Below are 17,872 nucleotides of genomic sequence, written 5' to 3'. Positions count from 1 at the left end.
CCTCCCCATTTCCCTAAACCATCTTGCTGCTGAGATTATCTTTTCCATCGACTCACAATGGGACACAGATCATAAAATGCTGAGATCGAGATCATTGAAATGCTAACATGCTTGTGGGATTATCTTTTTCCAACGCAGTGCGCAGGGAGGGATATTGCTGAAATGCTAACATACTTTTGGGCAGGGTTCATCGTTTTTCATTTTTCCCAACATGCAAAGATGCTTTTGGGAAATCAAGGGAAGGTCTAATTGACAGGGTCTATGAAACACAGGGAGAAAAACAAAAATAAAGGGGTTGAAAATCTGGGGCTTCAGCTTATTGGCTGGTTCCATCAAAGAGGTTTGTACAACATTGATGTTGTTATATTTAACTAAAACTGAAAGGGAAAGAGAAGGGAAAATAATTTTGGTGCCTAGAGGAGCAGCAATTTTTGCCAAGTTTGTTTTTCTTCACTCTATACGTAATGGAGACTTGCTGAAAAATGTCTATTAGAGAGAGTTAGACAAAAGGAATGACAGAAAGAGACAGCGAAAGAAACTAACTGATAGATAGGATGATATGAGAGGCGAAGAAAATCTATGACAGAGAGAACAAAAGAACAAGAGACGGAAAGAGAGAGAGAATGATAGGGAAGAATCTAGACGAGCATAGTCGGGTTCAAATCACTAATTACACATTCCTGAGCCTGTGAAGGGGAGTATTGTTTTCCAGTTAGCCCCTACCCTGTCGCATGGTTTCACTTAGCACAAAACAAAAGGTACAGGGAACAAAACACAAGCCTAATACCAGGCCCTGCTAATGACAGAGAAATGGGAGAAATTATCCCTGGGGTGGATCCTCGTGAGAAAATGGCTGGTGATTACTGGACAAAGGGAGTTCATTTTGAAACTGTCACAAAATGGCAGACTGTCTGCTGGTTTCTTTTAAGAGTTGTATTTATAAAATGAAGGTGCTACTGTTTGATAGCCGCATTGCCGTACAAACAGCACGCTTGATCTATACCTATCTCTAACTATCAGTACTACGTCTTTGTGTTGGAGTGGTACCTCTGCCAGGGAGCGCACAATGACAGCACCTCTTGAGCAATGCTGTTTTGCATATTGCCACAGGAAATCAAATGCCTTGCAGTTGACCTACAAGATGGCACACTTGATCCCTCTCTACTTTCTTTTACAGAAGGCAGCCATTTCAGTCTGCTTTGTCTGCTTTGTCCCTCTATATCAGACCTCAAACATTTAAATAGTGACTGCGTGTCACGGCGCACACGCTGATAACAATTTCTGACATGTTACATAAACTCAGTCAACCACACGTTTGACAACCTGGGACGTTCTTTCTACCCCGTAAACACATAATGATGAGCTCTGTGCTGTTCCGGCAACATTGAAAGACCCTAGCATTTTGTGCAGGAGCAAGGGGAGGGGGGTAAGCTGATAGCGGTGGCAGCGCTGGGCAGAGTCGCCTGGCTGGTAGTGTTTGCCCAGGCCCCAGCCGTCTAAAGGAAGGATATTGTTTTCCCCTGAAAAAGCCTCAGCCACAGTCCGCATACCAGCGTCCACTCAACATACCAATGGGCTCTTTGAAGATTACTCAAATGTTTGCCTTTGTCCCCCCCCCTCCACCTCCCCCATCAGCCCCTACCCCTAGTCCTAACCTACACTCCTGCCAGAATGAGGAAAAAGAGGAGAAAGGACAAAATGAAAAAGAAAAAAAAAATCAGACATATCTTCAGAAAACAGTGGGAAAGCAATACCTTCCTCAGATTCAAAATGGCCTCTGTAGAGGATGGGAAAGGAATAATAGCGCTCCGGCCACCAGCACACTAAACCTTAACAAACAACAGAGAATGTATTAATGCATAGCAGCTGATATGCAAGGACTTTGAATCCAAGTCACCCATCTGTCTGTCAATAAAGTGCGACGTGCTTTTAAGGACAGGTCACTCCTCATCACCGTGCAAGTATAAGTCCACAATTAGAATTGAATATGATAATTCCAACGGGTTAATTTAACTAAATGTGCTGAAAACTCAGCACCCCTCACACAAACCACATTAATCCAGAACAAGTAAGTGGGCTTTCTATCAGGTCTATTTCAAAGCATTAGGGATTACCTCGCAGAAACTAAGCTGCTTGAACTCGCAGGAGGTCAGCGTTATTGTGCTGCCGCAAAGATGGAAGGCCAGTGGTGGAGACGGATAGACAGCAGGACAGGTCAGTTCTCCTTTCTGCAGCTCTCAGGCAACATCATTCAATCCTTCTCCCTCCTTCTTTCTCTCACTCTTTTCATCCCCGTCCCTCTCTTTCACCGTATAATCAAATATCTCCCACTACTTATCTATTCACTGAGCACCTAATGGTTAAAATCAATTACAGCTGGAATGCTGAAATGCCGAATACTGGCCCACATGCTGATAATGACAGAGAGAGTGTGAGAAGGAGAGAGGAGGCGAGAGAGAGAGTGACTTGGGACCGTTCCAAGGGAGTAGCACAATTACCTCCAATCGATTGATTATTGATCTGGAAGGGCGTTGAGGAGTATTTCAGTTCAACTTTGTCCATATCAATATCCTGATAGCTTCATGAGAGGGGAAAAGCATGATGATACTATCTAAATACCATTCTAAAGCTGATGTAACGTTTCAGACTATTTCGAGAATAGATAAAACAACGAGATGAAAAATTTTATGACAACTTTCATACAAATTACGCCCGCATTTTAATGTCAGGTGATTTCAAAAGTAAAGCTAATGAACTTACACAAAAGTATTTATCTGATCTCCCTGCCATGTGATCTGTCTGAGACTGCTCTGATCAAATCAATGCATCAAAAGAGGAGACAACATGCCCCAAGAGATCATATTTGAGCTCATGTGCCTTCTTTGATTATTGCTTTTTTTAAACAATCTTGTTATCTTTGTCCCAAAAGGATGATCAAGACCCAAGAGAAAAGAAAGAATAGGAATGAGTTGGGGATCTTAAAAAAAGGAAGAAGACAAGTGTAAGAGTAAGGGGGTGTAAGGATGGAAGGAGGAGGAGGAGGAGGGAAGTGTGTGTTTGGCTGGGTGTTGGGATGTGAGGGTGGGAGGGTTAAGATGAGGGGAAAAAAGACAAAAAAGAAAAGACAAACTCCTGCTAGCTTCTTTGTTCCCGCATCCCAGCAATGTTCCCTTCCTTCTGGTGGTCTGGAAGACACTGACCCCCGCCTCCCCCTCCTTCCACACACTTCACAAACCTCCGCCCCCCCCTTCTGCTATCGTTCCCATACCTGTCAGCCCCAATCTGCTTCACAGTCCCCTGCACATGGACACGGCCCAAATGACCCACAGTTTGGTGAGGGGTGGGAATGATTATGAAGAGGATCACATCTGGCTATTAATATGAGAAAACCAGCGCTGTCTGTTTCTCCGTCTCACATGCAGAAAAACACACCTTGTCTAAGGGAGAAAAAAACAAAACAAAAGGCGACTACATCACAATCTGCAGGCCTAATTCATCAGAGAGTCAAGAAGTTGAGAGGAGAGGAGGGGAGGAGGGGACCTGGCTAGGTAATTAAACATTACATATGAGTGTCAGTCCAGAGCTGGACCAAAGCTGGACACCGCACACACGCACATGTACACACACAGACACACACACGCACACTAACGCTCTGCCGACCATCTGGTAAAGGCGTTAGAGGAAGAATGGGCGAAACTCTTATTAATATCTATGAGGATTATTAGGAAGAAGGGGGAGGGCGGCGGGGAAGTCCATTCATTCAAAGCTCTCTGTCGAACAGAAAGCTACAGCCGACACACACAAACACACACCTGCTTTTATGCTTTAATTAGCCGCCACCCTCCGTCCCCCACTTCACCACCCCCAGACCTCTGAAAGATTTCCATTGTAATCTCCACGCAGGTGAAAGAGGAGACGATTTGAATAATCTACTAACCGGCGTCTCTTTGCCTCGCAGAGAGAGAGAGAGAGAGAGAGAGAGAGAGAGAGAGAGAAAGAAAGAAAGAGAAAGGGGGACAGACAGACAACCTTTCTGGCAAAAATACTGAAGTGAATTCATTTGTCTGCTCAGGTTTACAGCATTGAACTCTTGGCGGCATCATCCGTCTCCATGACAGAACATGAAAATCTATATCTCACAGTCAAGTAGCATCTAGTGTGAAGTGTCTGAGAACATTCCTTTTTGAAGAGAATAGCAACTCTTTAAGTCTGTCTGTGAGTGCGAGACAAAGACGCTGTGATCAAGAGGCTGTGTCTGGAACAAGCATACATGGGCTCAAGTGGAAAATGGTAACTTGATAACCAAGACTACGATTGTGTGTGAGTGTCTGTGTGGTTACTGTACATGTGAGTGTGTCGCTATGAATGTAATTCTAAACCTCTGTATGTACATATGCATTTAAATGTGTGTGTGTGTGTGTGTGTGTGTGTGTGTGTGTGTGTGTGTGTGTGTGTGTGTGTGTGTGTGTGTGTGTGTGTGTGTGTGTGTGTGTGTGTGTGTGTGTGTGTGCGCCATAAATGGTGCCATGCATTTGAAATAGATCCAGTCTCTTTTCTATTCCGGGGACCAGCACAATGACTTTTTATGCAAATCTATGGGAGTCAATCTCCTGTCCATTTCCCCATCACACAAGTCCAAATGACAGTTCAATAATTTGGGCTGCATATATATAGGGCCATTTGATTTTCAAATGAGAGTGGGCAGGGTTGACCCTTGCTAATAGCCAAGGCACAGTGGTAGACTTAATATCACAGATGCACAAGCACAGCTACCTCCATCTGAGAGAGACGGAGGAGAATTAAATGTGAGGAAGGGGGCAAAGATAGAAGACTGAAAGAAAAAAAACGTCCCTTGGTTGATAGAAAAGTCAAAGGAGAGAGAGAAATACAAAGCAGATGATGAAAACGAAAAAAGGGAGATTGATTTTTAATGTATCTACAAACCCAGTCTCCTTTCCTTGTCTTCTTCTGTCCCTTCCATCTCTCCCTCCTCCCATCACTCCCCTTGTTTAATTCCCCCCACCCCCTGATTCCCAGCCATGGTGTTGCCAAGAGGATCATGGGTAATGAGATGGCCTATCTGCCGCTCCCCAGGGGAGAAATAGAAAGAGAGAGAGAGAAAGAGAGAGAGAATGAAAGAAAAGGAGGCAGAGACAAAACAAAGGGAGCGGACAAAAAGAGGTGGTGAAGGAATATGAGACAGAAAAAAGAGACCCTTTCTATCTGTTTATATCTTCTGTATGTCCCACTACCAAATCACTCCATCTAAACGTCCTCTCTTCCTGAGCGTTTTATGAGCCTAAGATTCGGAGTTCAAAGGAGATTGCGGAGGCAGGACAGGAAGAGCAAAAATAAAGAAAAGAAAAACAGAGATATGGAAAAGTGCAGTGGACCCCGGACATCCATTTCCACTTGAATTATGACGGAACGTTGGACAGACAGGGGTGCGGTGGCAGTGGCTGAAGACAGTTCAAGATTTATTCAGATAGCCATCTGAGAAACAGGTGCCATGGCCTACGAGACACAGAGAATGTGTGTACGTGTGTGTGTGTGTGGTCCTTGACCATGCCACATTGACCATGAACATTCTCAACTCTTAATGACCCAGGGGCAAGCACAGCCCAGATCTCAACCTCAAAGCTCACACACACAAACACACACGCTCACTACAAACTAAACCCCCTACTTAGCCAGGCGGCACTTGTGAATGGCACTGACAGATTTACTCCTGTCTCCATGTGTATTAGGCCCAGTGTTTGTTATTAAAAATCATAACGAAGCCATATATCATCATATTCAATGCTAAGCTAAACACAGGACCAGCCAACTCTGGACACGCTATGATGCAACACCATTTAATGCGAAGCTTACCTCATAGGCTGCTAGCGTACAATTGCTAAGATAAAACCGCTTCCATTTTGTCATTTACAACATTTTTAGGGGATAAAGATTTGCACTTGACAGCTGTGATAATACCACAGAAATGACGTTCTACACTCACTCCTCATTTCTAACTAAATTCTCTATCAAGGGAGATTGTGTAAACACACTCTGAGTGTTCGCTTTTCTTGTGAAAAACAAACCAGAACCAATCAAAATCCCTACATTTCCTATTCAATAGACAGAGAGGTGTAGACCTCCGCTTTTTCCATGTAAGGCCTATGACTTCCTGCACCACCTGCTGTGCCCTGGACACCAGATGACTTAATGTCCATGTGCTGCTAATGTCATTTCCCTCTTGCTGTTTCAAAGTCTGGAAAAAAACACTTTTAAACTCTCAATTCCCCTTAGAAGTACTCCATTGCTGCTACAAAGCAGCCATAAAATCTCCTGAATATGCTTTTTGTTTGTATCTTCAAATGGTTTCCCATGCCATAAAGATATTCTGTGTTTCCAAAAAACCAGATGGTAAAGTCGTCAACACTCGGATCTTTTATGCGCCCGGCCAAGCTACCTCTATCCCCATGTGCTTTTCACCTCTGCCAATACATAAAAGGAGAGGTGTTTTTCTGGTCAAATAAAGAAATGATTTTTTTTTTCCTCTGCTCTTGCTCGGCCGCTCTCTTTTTGCTCTGTCTATGCTTTCTCTCCCCCTCTCGCTCTGCTTTACCACCACATGTCCAAGGGTAAAATTGTGGAATTTCTGCCAGAGGCATTAAAACCGTCATCTGTGGAACAGATTTGTTGAGGCCTGTGGGGTAGGTGGGTGGGTAGATGAGGTACAGGGGTGTATGGGTGCATTGAGGGGGCACTGGGATGACCCTCGCTTGCCTTGGCTAAACTGCTGTTTGTGTGTGCTTAAAAGGATACTCCCTTGCTTACTTCACTTCCTTGGAAAGCAAAAAAAAAAAAGAACAAAATCACAAGTATGTTCAGACAAGCCTCCTGGTTACATTTCTTTGCTGCTGATAGTGCTTGGATTTGTACATTTAATCACAACTGATATAAATAGCTTTCTGCATAATTCAATGGCTGTCAATGTTTAGTGTAGCCTTGGTAACCTATCTGGCTATTGCCTCATATTAAATCAGCTGAAACGGCAGCCAAAAGTGTCTCAAATGCATGCACATAAAAACTCACAAACTTGTGATAACGCCTCCTTTATCCCGATCTTAGTCTACTAATCAAGCTGATCCTGTTGGCTAGGACCTCTGCTAATTTAAGGCAAAGTGCAAGAAGCACGTTTGTTCAGAATTTACAAATTCCCCTGGAGCAGATGCATCTCCAACTCATCCCATGCCAAGTCCAACCATTGCCAGACTGTTGGGCAATCCTCTGTCAATATGCACATCCTGTTAAAGTCAAGTAAGACTGTTTTAAATAACCTTAAGAATGCCAGTGCGCTTAATCCAGTTAATACTTGAAACTGTAAGTAAGAATCAGTCACAGATTTCCAAATGAATGTAATTCCTCAAAGATTAATGTGCAATACGGGCATCAGATTGAGAAAATAAACATGCTGATGAAGTTTGGTAGGTCAGTGAAGAAAGTCTTCTTTACAAATTTAACATTACAGATTAAAATCTTGAAAACGTGAACTTGTTTGATTATTTAATTTTACTGTTATTTAAAAAAAAAAAGAAACTCCCATTTAAAAACAAGAGTAAATAACTGTGATGAGATGCTATTATGTATAAAAGTGGGTGAATTACTATAAAAATAAAATTGGAGCATTGCATTCTATGTACATATATATATAAAAACATCATTAAAACCTCATTTTCTACATATACTAAATACTGTTGTTTCTACATTTAAGGTCCAACTCACACAAACTCAAGCACTAACACACTCAGACACCTCCCACTGCCAAATGTTGCATACAGTAGTAAAGAAATCCTCATTAATGTAATGCACTTGATCCTGTCCTGTAGGTCAAGGCCTCGGGAATGTAACAGCATCCTATTAAGCTGAAGGAGACGTCTGACAAACTAAATCACCTCAAATATATAGCGGGAGAGAAAGACGCCAAATATCAGGCATGTTGGAATTTCTTTGCAGGAACTATTTATTGCTCTGAGTGCGAAGAGTTTAATTAGTTAAGTAACTGAGTTCCCTGTGTTAGTTTACTGCTGTGATGGGCAACTAGTGTGGTAACACTGTGACAGATCAGGATTAAGTAATCCAAAGCAAAAAAAAAACAAAGGTTCACCTACTGGCCTGAAGAACAAGGAGTGTTAGTCTGCAGGAGGCTCATATTAATGTGTATATACATGATAATTACACCAAACAGTATAAACATTAAATGTGTATATATGTATGTGTATATATATATATACACATATATACTTTCTTTTAAAAATCTGAAACCATTTTTTTACATAACTAGTAAAACATTTTTTTTTAATTGTCTCAACTCGTGAATGTCTATATTTCTGGACCATGTAGGCATCAAAACTGGTCCACTCTTACTGTGCAATAATTTAGAACACAGCTGAATAGTTAATTTAGCTTTACATCCTTACTGTGGAAATAGATTTTTGAATAATTCCAGAATTACAAAGCTGGAAAAATGAGCTGAAAAGACAGCTGAAGATAATCAAACTTCTTTCAAACATATTTCTAACTCGCTGACAGTGCATGGCTTGTGTATCATTAGCAGAGACAGTAGTGTCAGCTGGTTACAAGCAGGAAATGTAAGCATATCAGATGGAAATCATCCTCGGTACTCTCACAGTGACCTTTTCTATCTTTGTCATTCCATTCTCATGGGAACTTTATATCTGTGTGACCCTGCAGTTAAGAGGATGGGGCAAATTCTTTTTGAACGAAAGTATGTTTTCTTTTCCTAAATCTGAATGCTCAATCTACTAGATGGGAACTGATCAGAATGGTATTAGAGTCATTTTGTACTGTATGGTATACAATGTAATGCAAGCGTCCTGCAAAAACAGTGAATCCTCAAGTGATTTTTTCTTGTAAGTATTTCGTATTTTTGAATGTTGTTTGATGATGATGGTTTTTTTTTTTGGTCAGCTGGGACAAAAAGTTGAGATTAAAGAACTGGTGGCTGTAGAACCCAGTGTGTGTGAACAGTGCTTTTACCTTGTAAAGGCGGACGGCAGATTCATGCCTCTGGTTGGTGGCATGTAGCCTCAGTTTATCCACGCTGTTGCTGTAGTAGTCACAGGCATTGCACTTGAGGTGCACAGGGTTGCCAATGGCCACACACTTTAATCTCCACTGGTTGGCCTTGCCTCCCTCCTTGATGTGGGCCACCAGCTGGTGCTTCTGCATGTGCTTGTCTGTCTTGCAGTGCAGCTGAAAGTTGGCCTTAAGCTGAGTGTTATAGCTGCAGAGCTTGCACTGGTAGACATCGCCCACCACGCAGCGCCACTCCTCTTCGGGTAAAGAGCGCTCGGCATTGACGTGGGCGCTGAGAGCCTCCAGGCTGTCTGTGGAGTAGCAGTTGCACACAGCGCACTGGTAGAGGCGCAGCGAGGGATCGTTGATAGGTGGCGACAAGGAGGAGAGGGAGGGGTCTGATGAGGACATGCCCCCCATTCCACCTGAGGACACCAGGGAGAGGTCGTCTGCCATCAGTTGACCACTGGCAAGACGCAACTCTGCTGATAGGTCACTATTCACTATGGAAAAAATGAGTGAAAACACCAGTTAGACAGCAGAAGGGAAATACTGACGGAAGAGTAAAAAGTAGGTCTTCAAAAAGGGTTACAAACACGGAGTCACAGTGAGATAATATGACAGATAATGGCAGTGTAGCATGTACAGCAGGAAGAATTGTAAATAAAAACAGACATCTGACAGAAACGCAAAGCTCTGGTGAAAATGTAAGGCTGCTATGCATATGGAATGATAAAGGATGGAGAGAAAGAGAAAAGACTCTTTATTAAATGAAATTAAGTGTGGAAAGAGAAGTGAGTCTTCTATGAAGGCCTCTCTCACACAAAAGGATTTGATAAAATAAAGCCTCACAGAGGACTAGGGCTCCTTACAAAGTCTTGTCTATAAAAAACCCTAATAGGATTGAATCAGGATCAATTACAATCATCCTTTTCAACTTGCTAACTCGCTCATCAGGTAGCTTTAATTACTGCTCTCAGCAATGGTGGGACAACGGTTTTAGGGCTCTAGGCTTTTCTCACATCCACACACAGATTTGAAAAGCTGATCAATGCATTAACCACAGTTTCTTTTTCTTCTGCCCACCCACCCTCAGACAAAAAGCAGATCTGCCATTCATACAGATGTAATTAACTCTTTCGTTTGATCCTTTTATTGTCCTTCTATGTATGTTACCAAAGCTCATCATGCCCTTTTTCAGATGACAATTCAGATGATGTGAACAATTTCACATCATCTGAACCTTTTCTTTTTTTACTGCATTATTTTCCCAATTAGTAGATGACTAAACATGTGTTTGTGTGTGGGTGTTTTTCGTGAGTACCGGTTTAAAAAAGCTCTTACCTAAATGTGGCTGCCAAATGTGAGCAGAAATTTAAACTGTGTGAATCTAACATTTAGTACATGTATGTAAGAATGCATATTCATTGATAATCTATGCATGCATTGTGTGTGTATGTGTCAGTATATAAATACATGCATAAATATCTTGCTCACACCATCTAAACCTTTGTACCTATGTACAGCTGTGCTCACTATGGGGAGCTGTGTGTTATCGGTGTAATTCACTGAGAGTACATCTGCTAGCTGGGCTGTGACCTCCACACTAAAGGAGGGAGTGGGTGTGTAACACTGCAGGGTCATTGTTAAATCTCTCTCACTCACTCCTACGGGAATCCGCTTCCTGCTGTGTGTGAGTGTCTGTATGCGTATATGTGTGTACATGTGTGTTCTCTCCAGGGTGAGCAAAGGTGGGGTGGTGTGTGCATGGGGGGGATTAAGCTGACTTAAGAAAATTACAAATGAAAGATTAAGAATAATTCTCATGTGGCATCTCATAATCATTTTTTAATCAGTGAGAGGGGTCAAAGAAAGGAGACAATGACAGACGGACAATATGAGAGCGGAGATAAGAGAAAGAGAGAGAGAGAGAGAAAAGAGGAGGGTGAGGGAAGGGGTCCAAGGCAAAAAGGATGGGAGCAGAAAAAGGGGAGGTGAGAGGGCATGGAGAAAAACGAAGAGCAACAAAGGAAACACAAAGAGATAAAAAACAATACCTAGATGGCATCAGTTAGATGAGATAAAACAGATAAAACTGGCCAAGTGAAAAATGAGCAGAAGAAAACTGAATAACAAGCCCCAGGGCAAAAATATTAAAAAGGAAAATACTTAGCACTTTGTCTCAACCTCAGCAGAAATGCCTTTTTTTTTTTTTTTTCCTTTTTCTGCATTTTAATTGACTCAGGTTTTAAAACTTAACAGGCACGTGTGTCTTTGTGTTTTGTTTCAAATCTAGTACCACTCACCTAGACCAGATCCAAGAGCAGCTGCAGTTGCAGGATCTAGCTGAAAGGGGTTAATCATCATCTGGGCATCTGGGCCACTGCTGCCAGCTGGGTTCTCTAGTTTAACACCCGCGAGACCCATGTTTTGAGCCAGGTAGTACTGGTAAAGCTCGGCCTCGGCCGGAGCCAGGCCGAGATGGAGGCTGTGTTGAATCTGCTTCATGTTCTGTTGCAGCAGCATCATGTTGTGCATGTGCTTCTCGCTGGTCATATGAATTCGCAAGTTCCTTGCCACATTGGTCTCGTAGTCACACACCTGATGAAAGATAAGAAACATTGAATATTTTGATCTATTTCATCAAAGCGATATTTTGCACCTCAGATTGAAAATAATGAATATACTTTTTACAACTCAGAATTGTATAATTTTTTAAATGATCACTGAGAGTAACAGCAACAATAGCAAAAAATATTAATACCTAATCCACAGAACTACAGGCCTCCCAAGTAACTTGGTATTATGTTCATAATGATGAATTTCGAATGGATTTTAGAGATACTTTGAGATAATGCTAGAATGTATGAGAAATACTGTTTAATACCAGAGGTCAGATGATGTTGCCAAGAAAAATAATAGACACAGTGACGCAGTCAGAGATAAATGGCTCATTGTGCAGACAGTGCAACAAGCAAATTGGTATGTTGCTACCACAGAGCTACAATGATGCTCTGTTTGTGTCATTACCTCACAACGCCAAGTGGGCTTCTGTTTGGGCTTGGATGGTGAGGGTGTCCCACAGCCTCCTCCAAGGCTGGCACTGGGTACAGGGTTGGCATGGTTGTGGTTGTATTGTGCCTCACTGCCACCATTCTGGAGTGTTTGTACGTTGTTCAGATGCTTGTCTGACTGCATGTGGATGCTAAGGTTGCCTTTGGTGGTGGTTGAGTAGTTGCATACCTAAAAGAAAATAATTAATGATAAGAATTAAAAATATTGATGTATGATAGACATTAAATGCATCAACAAGTAAGACAAGTTGATGAATGACTGTTAGCATTATTGTTAGTATTTCTTGATAATTAAAATAAGCTTTAAAGCTGGTAATGGTGTTGTTAAATAAAAAGATATAAAACATTTAACTGCATCTTAGCTGTCTTTTGATGCAAACATATTATTACATTAAACAAGTACAGCTGTCATGCGACAGAGGTTGCAAAACTGGTCAGATGCCTGTCCTCGTAAAGTGACTTCAGATGTAAACTCCATTAACTGTGTAGCACTGATTTACATTTCCATTAGCTTATGTTTAACAAACTCAATGATATTTTTTTGATTATTATTTGACTATCCATAGTAATGAAGAATAAGATGGACAGACCTCACAGCGGAAAGGCTTGTATCCACAGGTATAGCTTTCGCCTCTAGCTAAACGAGGGTGAGGCTGTCCTGTGCGGCAGTACACACATGATCCACCAGACTCTGGATGTTTCTCCTTCATGTGAGCGTCCAGTGTCTGCTGGTACTTGTAGTGCCAGTTACACTTTGGACACTTCAGTGTCTTGCAGGAGTTACGTGAATGCATCATCGTCATATGCCCTCCCAGAGACCGCGAGGATCCCAAGACCGTGTCACACTTGGGGCACTCCACCCCGCTACCTGGGGACCCTTCACCTGGACCAGGGGTGCCAGGAGTTCCAGGAGTTCCAGGCGTACTAGGATTTCCTGTGTGTTGATGCAGAGGTCCAGGACTCTCATCATCTCTGCGCAACATTATCATGTCAAGGGGGTTGGAGGATGGCGATAACCTATCCCGTCCTGCCAGGCCTTCACTGTTCGAGTCGTTGCTGCTCTCCCGCTCTCTGGCAGCTGCCAGGGCAGTGGACAGGCGGCTCTTCTCCATCTCCAGCTTCTCACACACAGGCAGGGATGAAGAGGAGGTGGATGCAGGGCCTTTGCTGTCATTGTTCAACTTTAGCACACTGTTGGAAAGGGGGGAAATACTTTGGTTTAAGAGAGGGAAATCTTTGCTACTGGTGCTGTCGGCCCGTTGGCCTGTCATTGCCATGTTCATGGCCTGTTCCTCCTCCTCATCTGCCTCCATTTCTACGCCACCACCACTGGAGTAAGCATCCTCATCTTGTTCTGGACTTTCTTCTCCCACTGTACCGGGCTCCCGCTTGATGGGCGGGTACTGGCTCAGGTCCGGCCCATTGGGTTGCAAAGTGCATGTGTCCCTAACGTGGCCTTTGCAGTCACTATCAGAGTTCCGACCTTCCAGGTTGCCACCAGTGGCAGCAGCATCAGAACTCCCACTGGGGGTTCTGTGGGCACCAGCCCCTCCCCCGAGGTTTGGGTTGGTCTCAGCCTTTGGCATGGTTTGGGTTCTGGGGGTTTGGTCAGTAGAGGAGCTGCTGGCACTGCCCTTCAAAAAGGCAAAACCTGCCTGAAGGGAATCTGCATTCTCCCCACTACTGTGGAAAGCATTCCACAAGCCGCGGAGCCCCGTGTCTGGCCCTAAGAAGTTGGCAGGTGAGGGAAAGTGGGGTAGCACAGAGTTTTGGGGTTTTTTTGGTTCCAGAAAGCTTATAAGAGGTTCTTTGTCCTTGCCGATGCCCTGGATGATGGCAGAGATGTGCTTGTTGCTCAGCTGCTTCTGCTCCTGCTCATTCAGGGTCATACGGTGGTCATGGACAGCATGTGTCACGAAGGAACGGCTGTAGCCAAAAGACAGCTTGCACAGGAAACACATCAGCACAGGCTTCCGCCGCCCATCGGCCACGCAGCCCTCAAACTTGGACAAGTCCACATTGTTGGGGACATCTTTGGACACACAGGAGTTTTTGGCTGCACCATCCGCCGTCAGATAGTCTTTGTCATTCTTGTGGCGGAGGTCATAGACACGGAAACTGTGCAACACAGGACCAGCGCCCGCCAGCCCTCCAGCTGAGGTATTTGGGAAGGAGGGGTGGTCGGCCGCTAGGGATTTACTCCCAAGGGATGAGGCGATGTGGAAGGTGTTGATGATCTGGGGGTAGAAGGACATGGGTGCAGCGGGCTGCTCCAACCGTTCCCCCCCTGGGCTCAGGCCACTCTGACCACCGCTGGCCTGGGCGTTGGGGAAGGTCTGGGGGGACAGCAGGCCCCTGAATTGGAGAGCCGCAGAGAGCCCCCCCTGGTTGCCACGCTGCTCTTTGGAGTCCTCCAGGATGAAGGCGGAGCCATCGGGCTGGTAGATGATCTCGCTGCACAGGTTCTCCACATCACTATCCTCTTCTATCTCACTGTTCATTTCCCCCACTTCTGCAGCACCCACCTCACGATCTCCTTCATCTTCACTCTCGTCCCCTATCATCCCTTCAACCTCATCACCCTCTTCATGACCTCCAGCGGCAGGCAGGCGGGCACTGGGGCAGTGGTGCTCCATGTACTTTTGTAAACTGGAGAAGGAACTAGAACATTCGTTGCAGGGGATCTCTTTTGCCGGTGCCACAGGGGATGTGGCAGGGGCAGAACAGTCCGAACCCAAAGCTGCTCCTCCTCCTACTCCTGGTAAAGTTCCGGTAACACTCCCTTTGTTACCGGTAGTAAAGCTTTCTCTCCGACTCTGTTCAGTTACAGGGTCGGTAGTTGCACTGACAGTGGTGGGGGTAGTAGTGGACCTCAGCGGGCTCAGAACGGGCTCTCCAAGGCCATTCTCCGGGTCTCCAATGGCGGCAGGCGACGACTGGTTGTTGTTGGCATTGTTGCTGTTGGCGACACTGGTCTCCATGGCGATGACGGAGTTGTCCTCAGCAGCAGTATCCAGCCTCTGGCCACCATGTTCCTGCTGCCGTGACGACACCATAGGGGGAGAGTCACAAGTTGCCATGACGACCACTACATAGGGATCTCATCTCATCCAGCCCAACAGGGACCTGAGTTAGGGAGAGAAAGAAATAAACAAAGGACAACTGAGATTTAGTAAATGCTATTTAACATCACACTTTGCAGCAATTATAATTCTTAAACACTACTGACTATATTCTAATTAATTCCAAGGTACTCTCAACCTACATTTAACCCTGGTACTAATTGTGTTGCTGTAAGCCTCATTTGGATGAGGTGGATTTCTAAAGGAGGTTTTAATATCATAAGCTCTGCTCAGTTATTTCATAGGGGGGCATGTTGGTAATTTCTCTGCCCCTTGCGCAGTGTGAATTATAGTCGGATAGAAAAGAATATCCTAGTCAGATCAACCTGTAATTAGGTATACTTTCCCTTCTGCATAATGACTCCAATCCAAATGCTTGCTAAATGCTTTATGCATCACAAGAAAAATAAAAGCAGCTACCACTGTGATAGCTTTTGAGAACTTGAGATATCTAGTACTAACTGCTCCCACTTGCATTTTTGATAAAATCTGCACTTGTTTGAATAAAGGTTTTGTTTCTTATTGACCTGTGGGACTAGAGGTTGGAAAAAGGGGGAATGCACAAAGCAGCTCTCGTGGCAGTAGGCTATAGGAAAGTTTATAGGTATATCCCAGCTGTCTCATAAACAGGCTAGCACAGATGTGAACAAAACAACTAATAAACAATGGTGATAATCAATTAAACTTGCACTTTAAAGTTGTTCTTAAATAGTAAAACTGTATGGAGGGATGTCTTCAGTCATTAGCTATGCCAATCTCTGCATGTTATTACCAGTCAAAACCTGTTAACTGGGCAGTACCTATTAGCCTATTTATACCCTGAAGGTATGATTTACACTCTTCGTGCAGAACAGTGTAAATACAACTAAGCATGTGAATGTACTTGTACCTTATGGAAAGGCAGGACAGTAACTGGTGGAAAAAACTGACTAGACATAAAAATTAATTATGAAATAAAAATATTTACATCCATAATAATACTTTGTTGTTTAATGTAACACAGGAAAGAAAAAAGGAGATGAATATAGAGAGAGAGACAGAAAGAGCAAGCTTCCATGAGGAATGATGTTTGGAATACCAGTGAGATGCTATCAATCCTGGGTGGCTGCCCATCTCTCAACCCCTCACTACTTCAATCTCTTGGCTTTTCACAACAAGGCACAAATGCAAACGCTCCCACAAACATACACACAATGCAGGGGAAAAAAAGCCTCCTGAGCCCATAAACACACATAACACGGCACAGTTATTTCATGCTGTAATCATCGCTGTAATTTCTTACTACCTAAAGAGAAGCAGAAAAAACAACTGAGGAAAAAAAAAACGAAAAACAGCTTGAGAACTGAAGCTCCATTGGTACTTGAAAGAAACTACTTTCTTGCTCAGCTAAATGCAACAAATGAGAACTAGTTGTGCATGCCAGTGTCTTTTCGCTTGATACAGTACCAGCTCCTTTCAGATACTTGCGTGTAAATGAGCTGGCATTAAAAGAAAGCTTTAAAGAGCCATGTTAACCTTTAACCCAATCCACCTGCTGCTTAATTCTCCCTCTCTTTTTCTACACCGCCTCTCCCTCACAACAAAGCTACAAAGCAATTAGAGGATTAATCCGCAACAATCCAGGGCTAAACAAAGCCAGTGAGAGAGACAGTAAAAGCGTGAGGAATGAAATCAAACATGTGTGTGAGTGTGTTTGCGGGTGCATGTGTGTGCACGCGCTATAATCAGGTCTAATCTGACATATCCCAGAGATGATTCCATGGGGACTAGTGATAGATTAAAAGAGAGAAATTATGTTTTCTCTCTCTGTGTCTCACTTTGTGTTTCTCTATTTGTGAGATTAAAGAAAAAAACTCACAAGGAGCAGAAAATGAATTTCTGTGCTCATCAGTTCAGCAGGGATGTGGCAAAAGGCAGTAGGCGGATGTGTCTATGTACATAATAAAAGCATCTCATAGGTATTTACAATCAGACAGGATACATTTTAGTGACAGAGCAAATATTTTACATACAAATCATTTTTGTGTGGTTTGTTTCGTTTTTAAATTTTGGAAGTATTTGAAAATGCCCTTTTATTTACTCTAAAGTCGCAGTATACCTGTATACATTTGTGTCCAATCACAATACACATCTATAGCATCCCCACCCAACTGTTGCTTCAAAAAGATTTTTAAAGTCTTGGTTTTTTTTTTTTTTTGTGTCTTTTAGCCTAAGGCACAGATCTTGGAGATAACAGCTATAATTTTCTACAACACGCAGCCCTCTGCACACCTGTCTGCATGTTCACTCGCACTGTAATTTCAAAAACATTAGCAGCAATTAGCACTGCATATTCTAAACAAGCAAGGAGATGAAACAGAGCAAACGTGTGTCACACCACAAAAATCCATGGTATTTACACAGAGACACACACGGCGCCGGCTTCTACTAATTCATGGCTTCATTTTAGACTTAGCTACACTGCATGTGTGACAAAAGTATGAAACAAAATCAAGTTGGAAGCGGGGAAACAATTATGTAAAATAAAGGCTTTTCTACATTCACTCGAATTACAGCTCATCCGGCTTTTTACCATAAATCATCCATTACGCT

General features: G+C 43.3%; 1 protein-coding gene across 4 annotated transcripts in view; it reads right to left on the bottom strand.

Moving 5' to 3' along the window:
• zfhx4 (zinc finger homeobox 4) overlaps positions 1-17,872 on the bottom strand; it is a 94,302-nt gene that overhangs the window by 44,900 nt on the left and 31,530 nt on the right. For all 4 annotated transcript variants that reach the window (XM_051940610.1, XM_051940609.1, XM_022193711.2 and 1 more), the window contains exons 2-5: positions 12,749-15,284; positions 12,115-12,327; positions 11,391-11,685; positions 9,046-9,587 (exon numbers count right to left, since the gene is read on the bottom strand). In XM_051940610.1, the coding sequence (XP_051796570.1) occupies positions 9,046-9,587; positions 11,391-11,685; positions 12,115-12,327; positions 12,749-15,238 (3,540 nt within the window). In that variant the 5' untranslated portion in view covers positions 15,239-15,284. The remainder of the gene's footprint in view (positions 1-9,045; positions 9,588-11,390; positions 11,686-12,114; positions 12,328-12,748; positions 15,285-17,872) is intronic.

The sequence above is a fragment of the Acanthochromis polyacanthus genome, chromosome 20 (assembly GCF_021347895.1).
Source record: "Acanthochromis polyacanthus isolate Apoly-LR-REF ecotype Palm Island chromosome 20, KAUST_Apoly_ChrSc, whole genome shotgun sequence".
Classification (NCBI taxonomy): Eukaryota; Metazoa; Chordata; class Actinopteri; family Pomacentridae; genus Acanthochromis; species Acanthochromis polyacanthus.
This window is presented reverse-complemented; position numbering and strand designations above follow the sequence as displayed.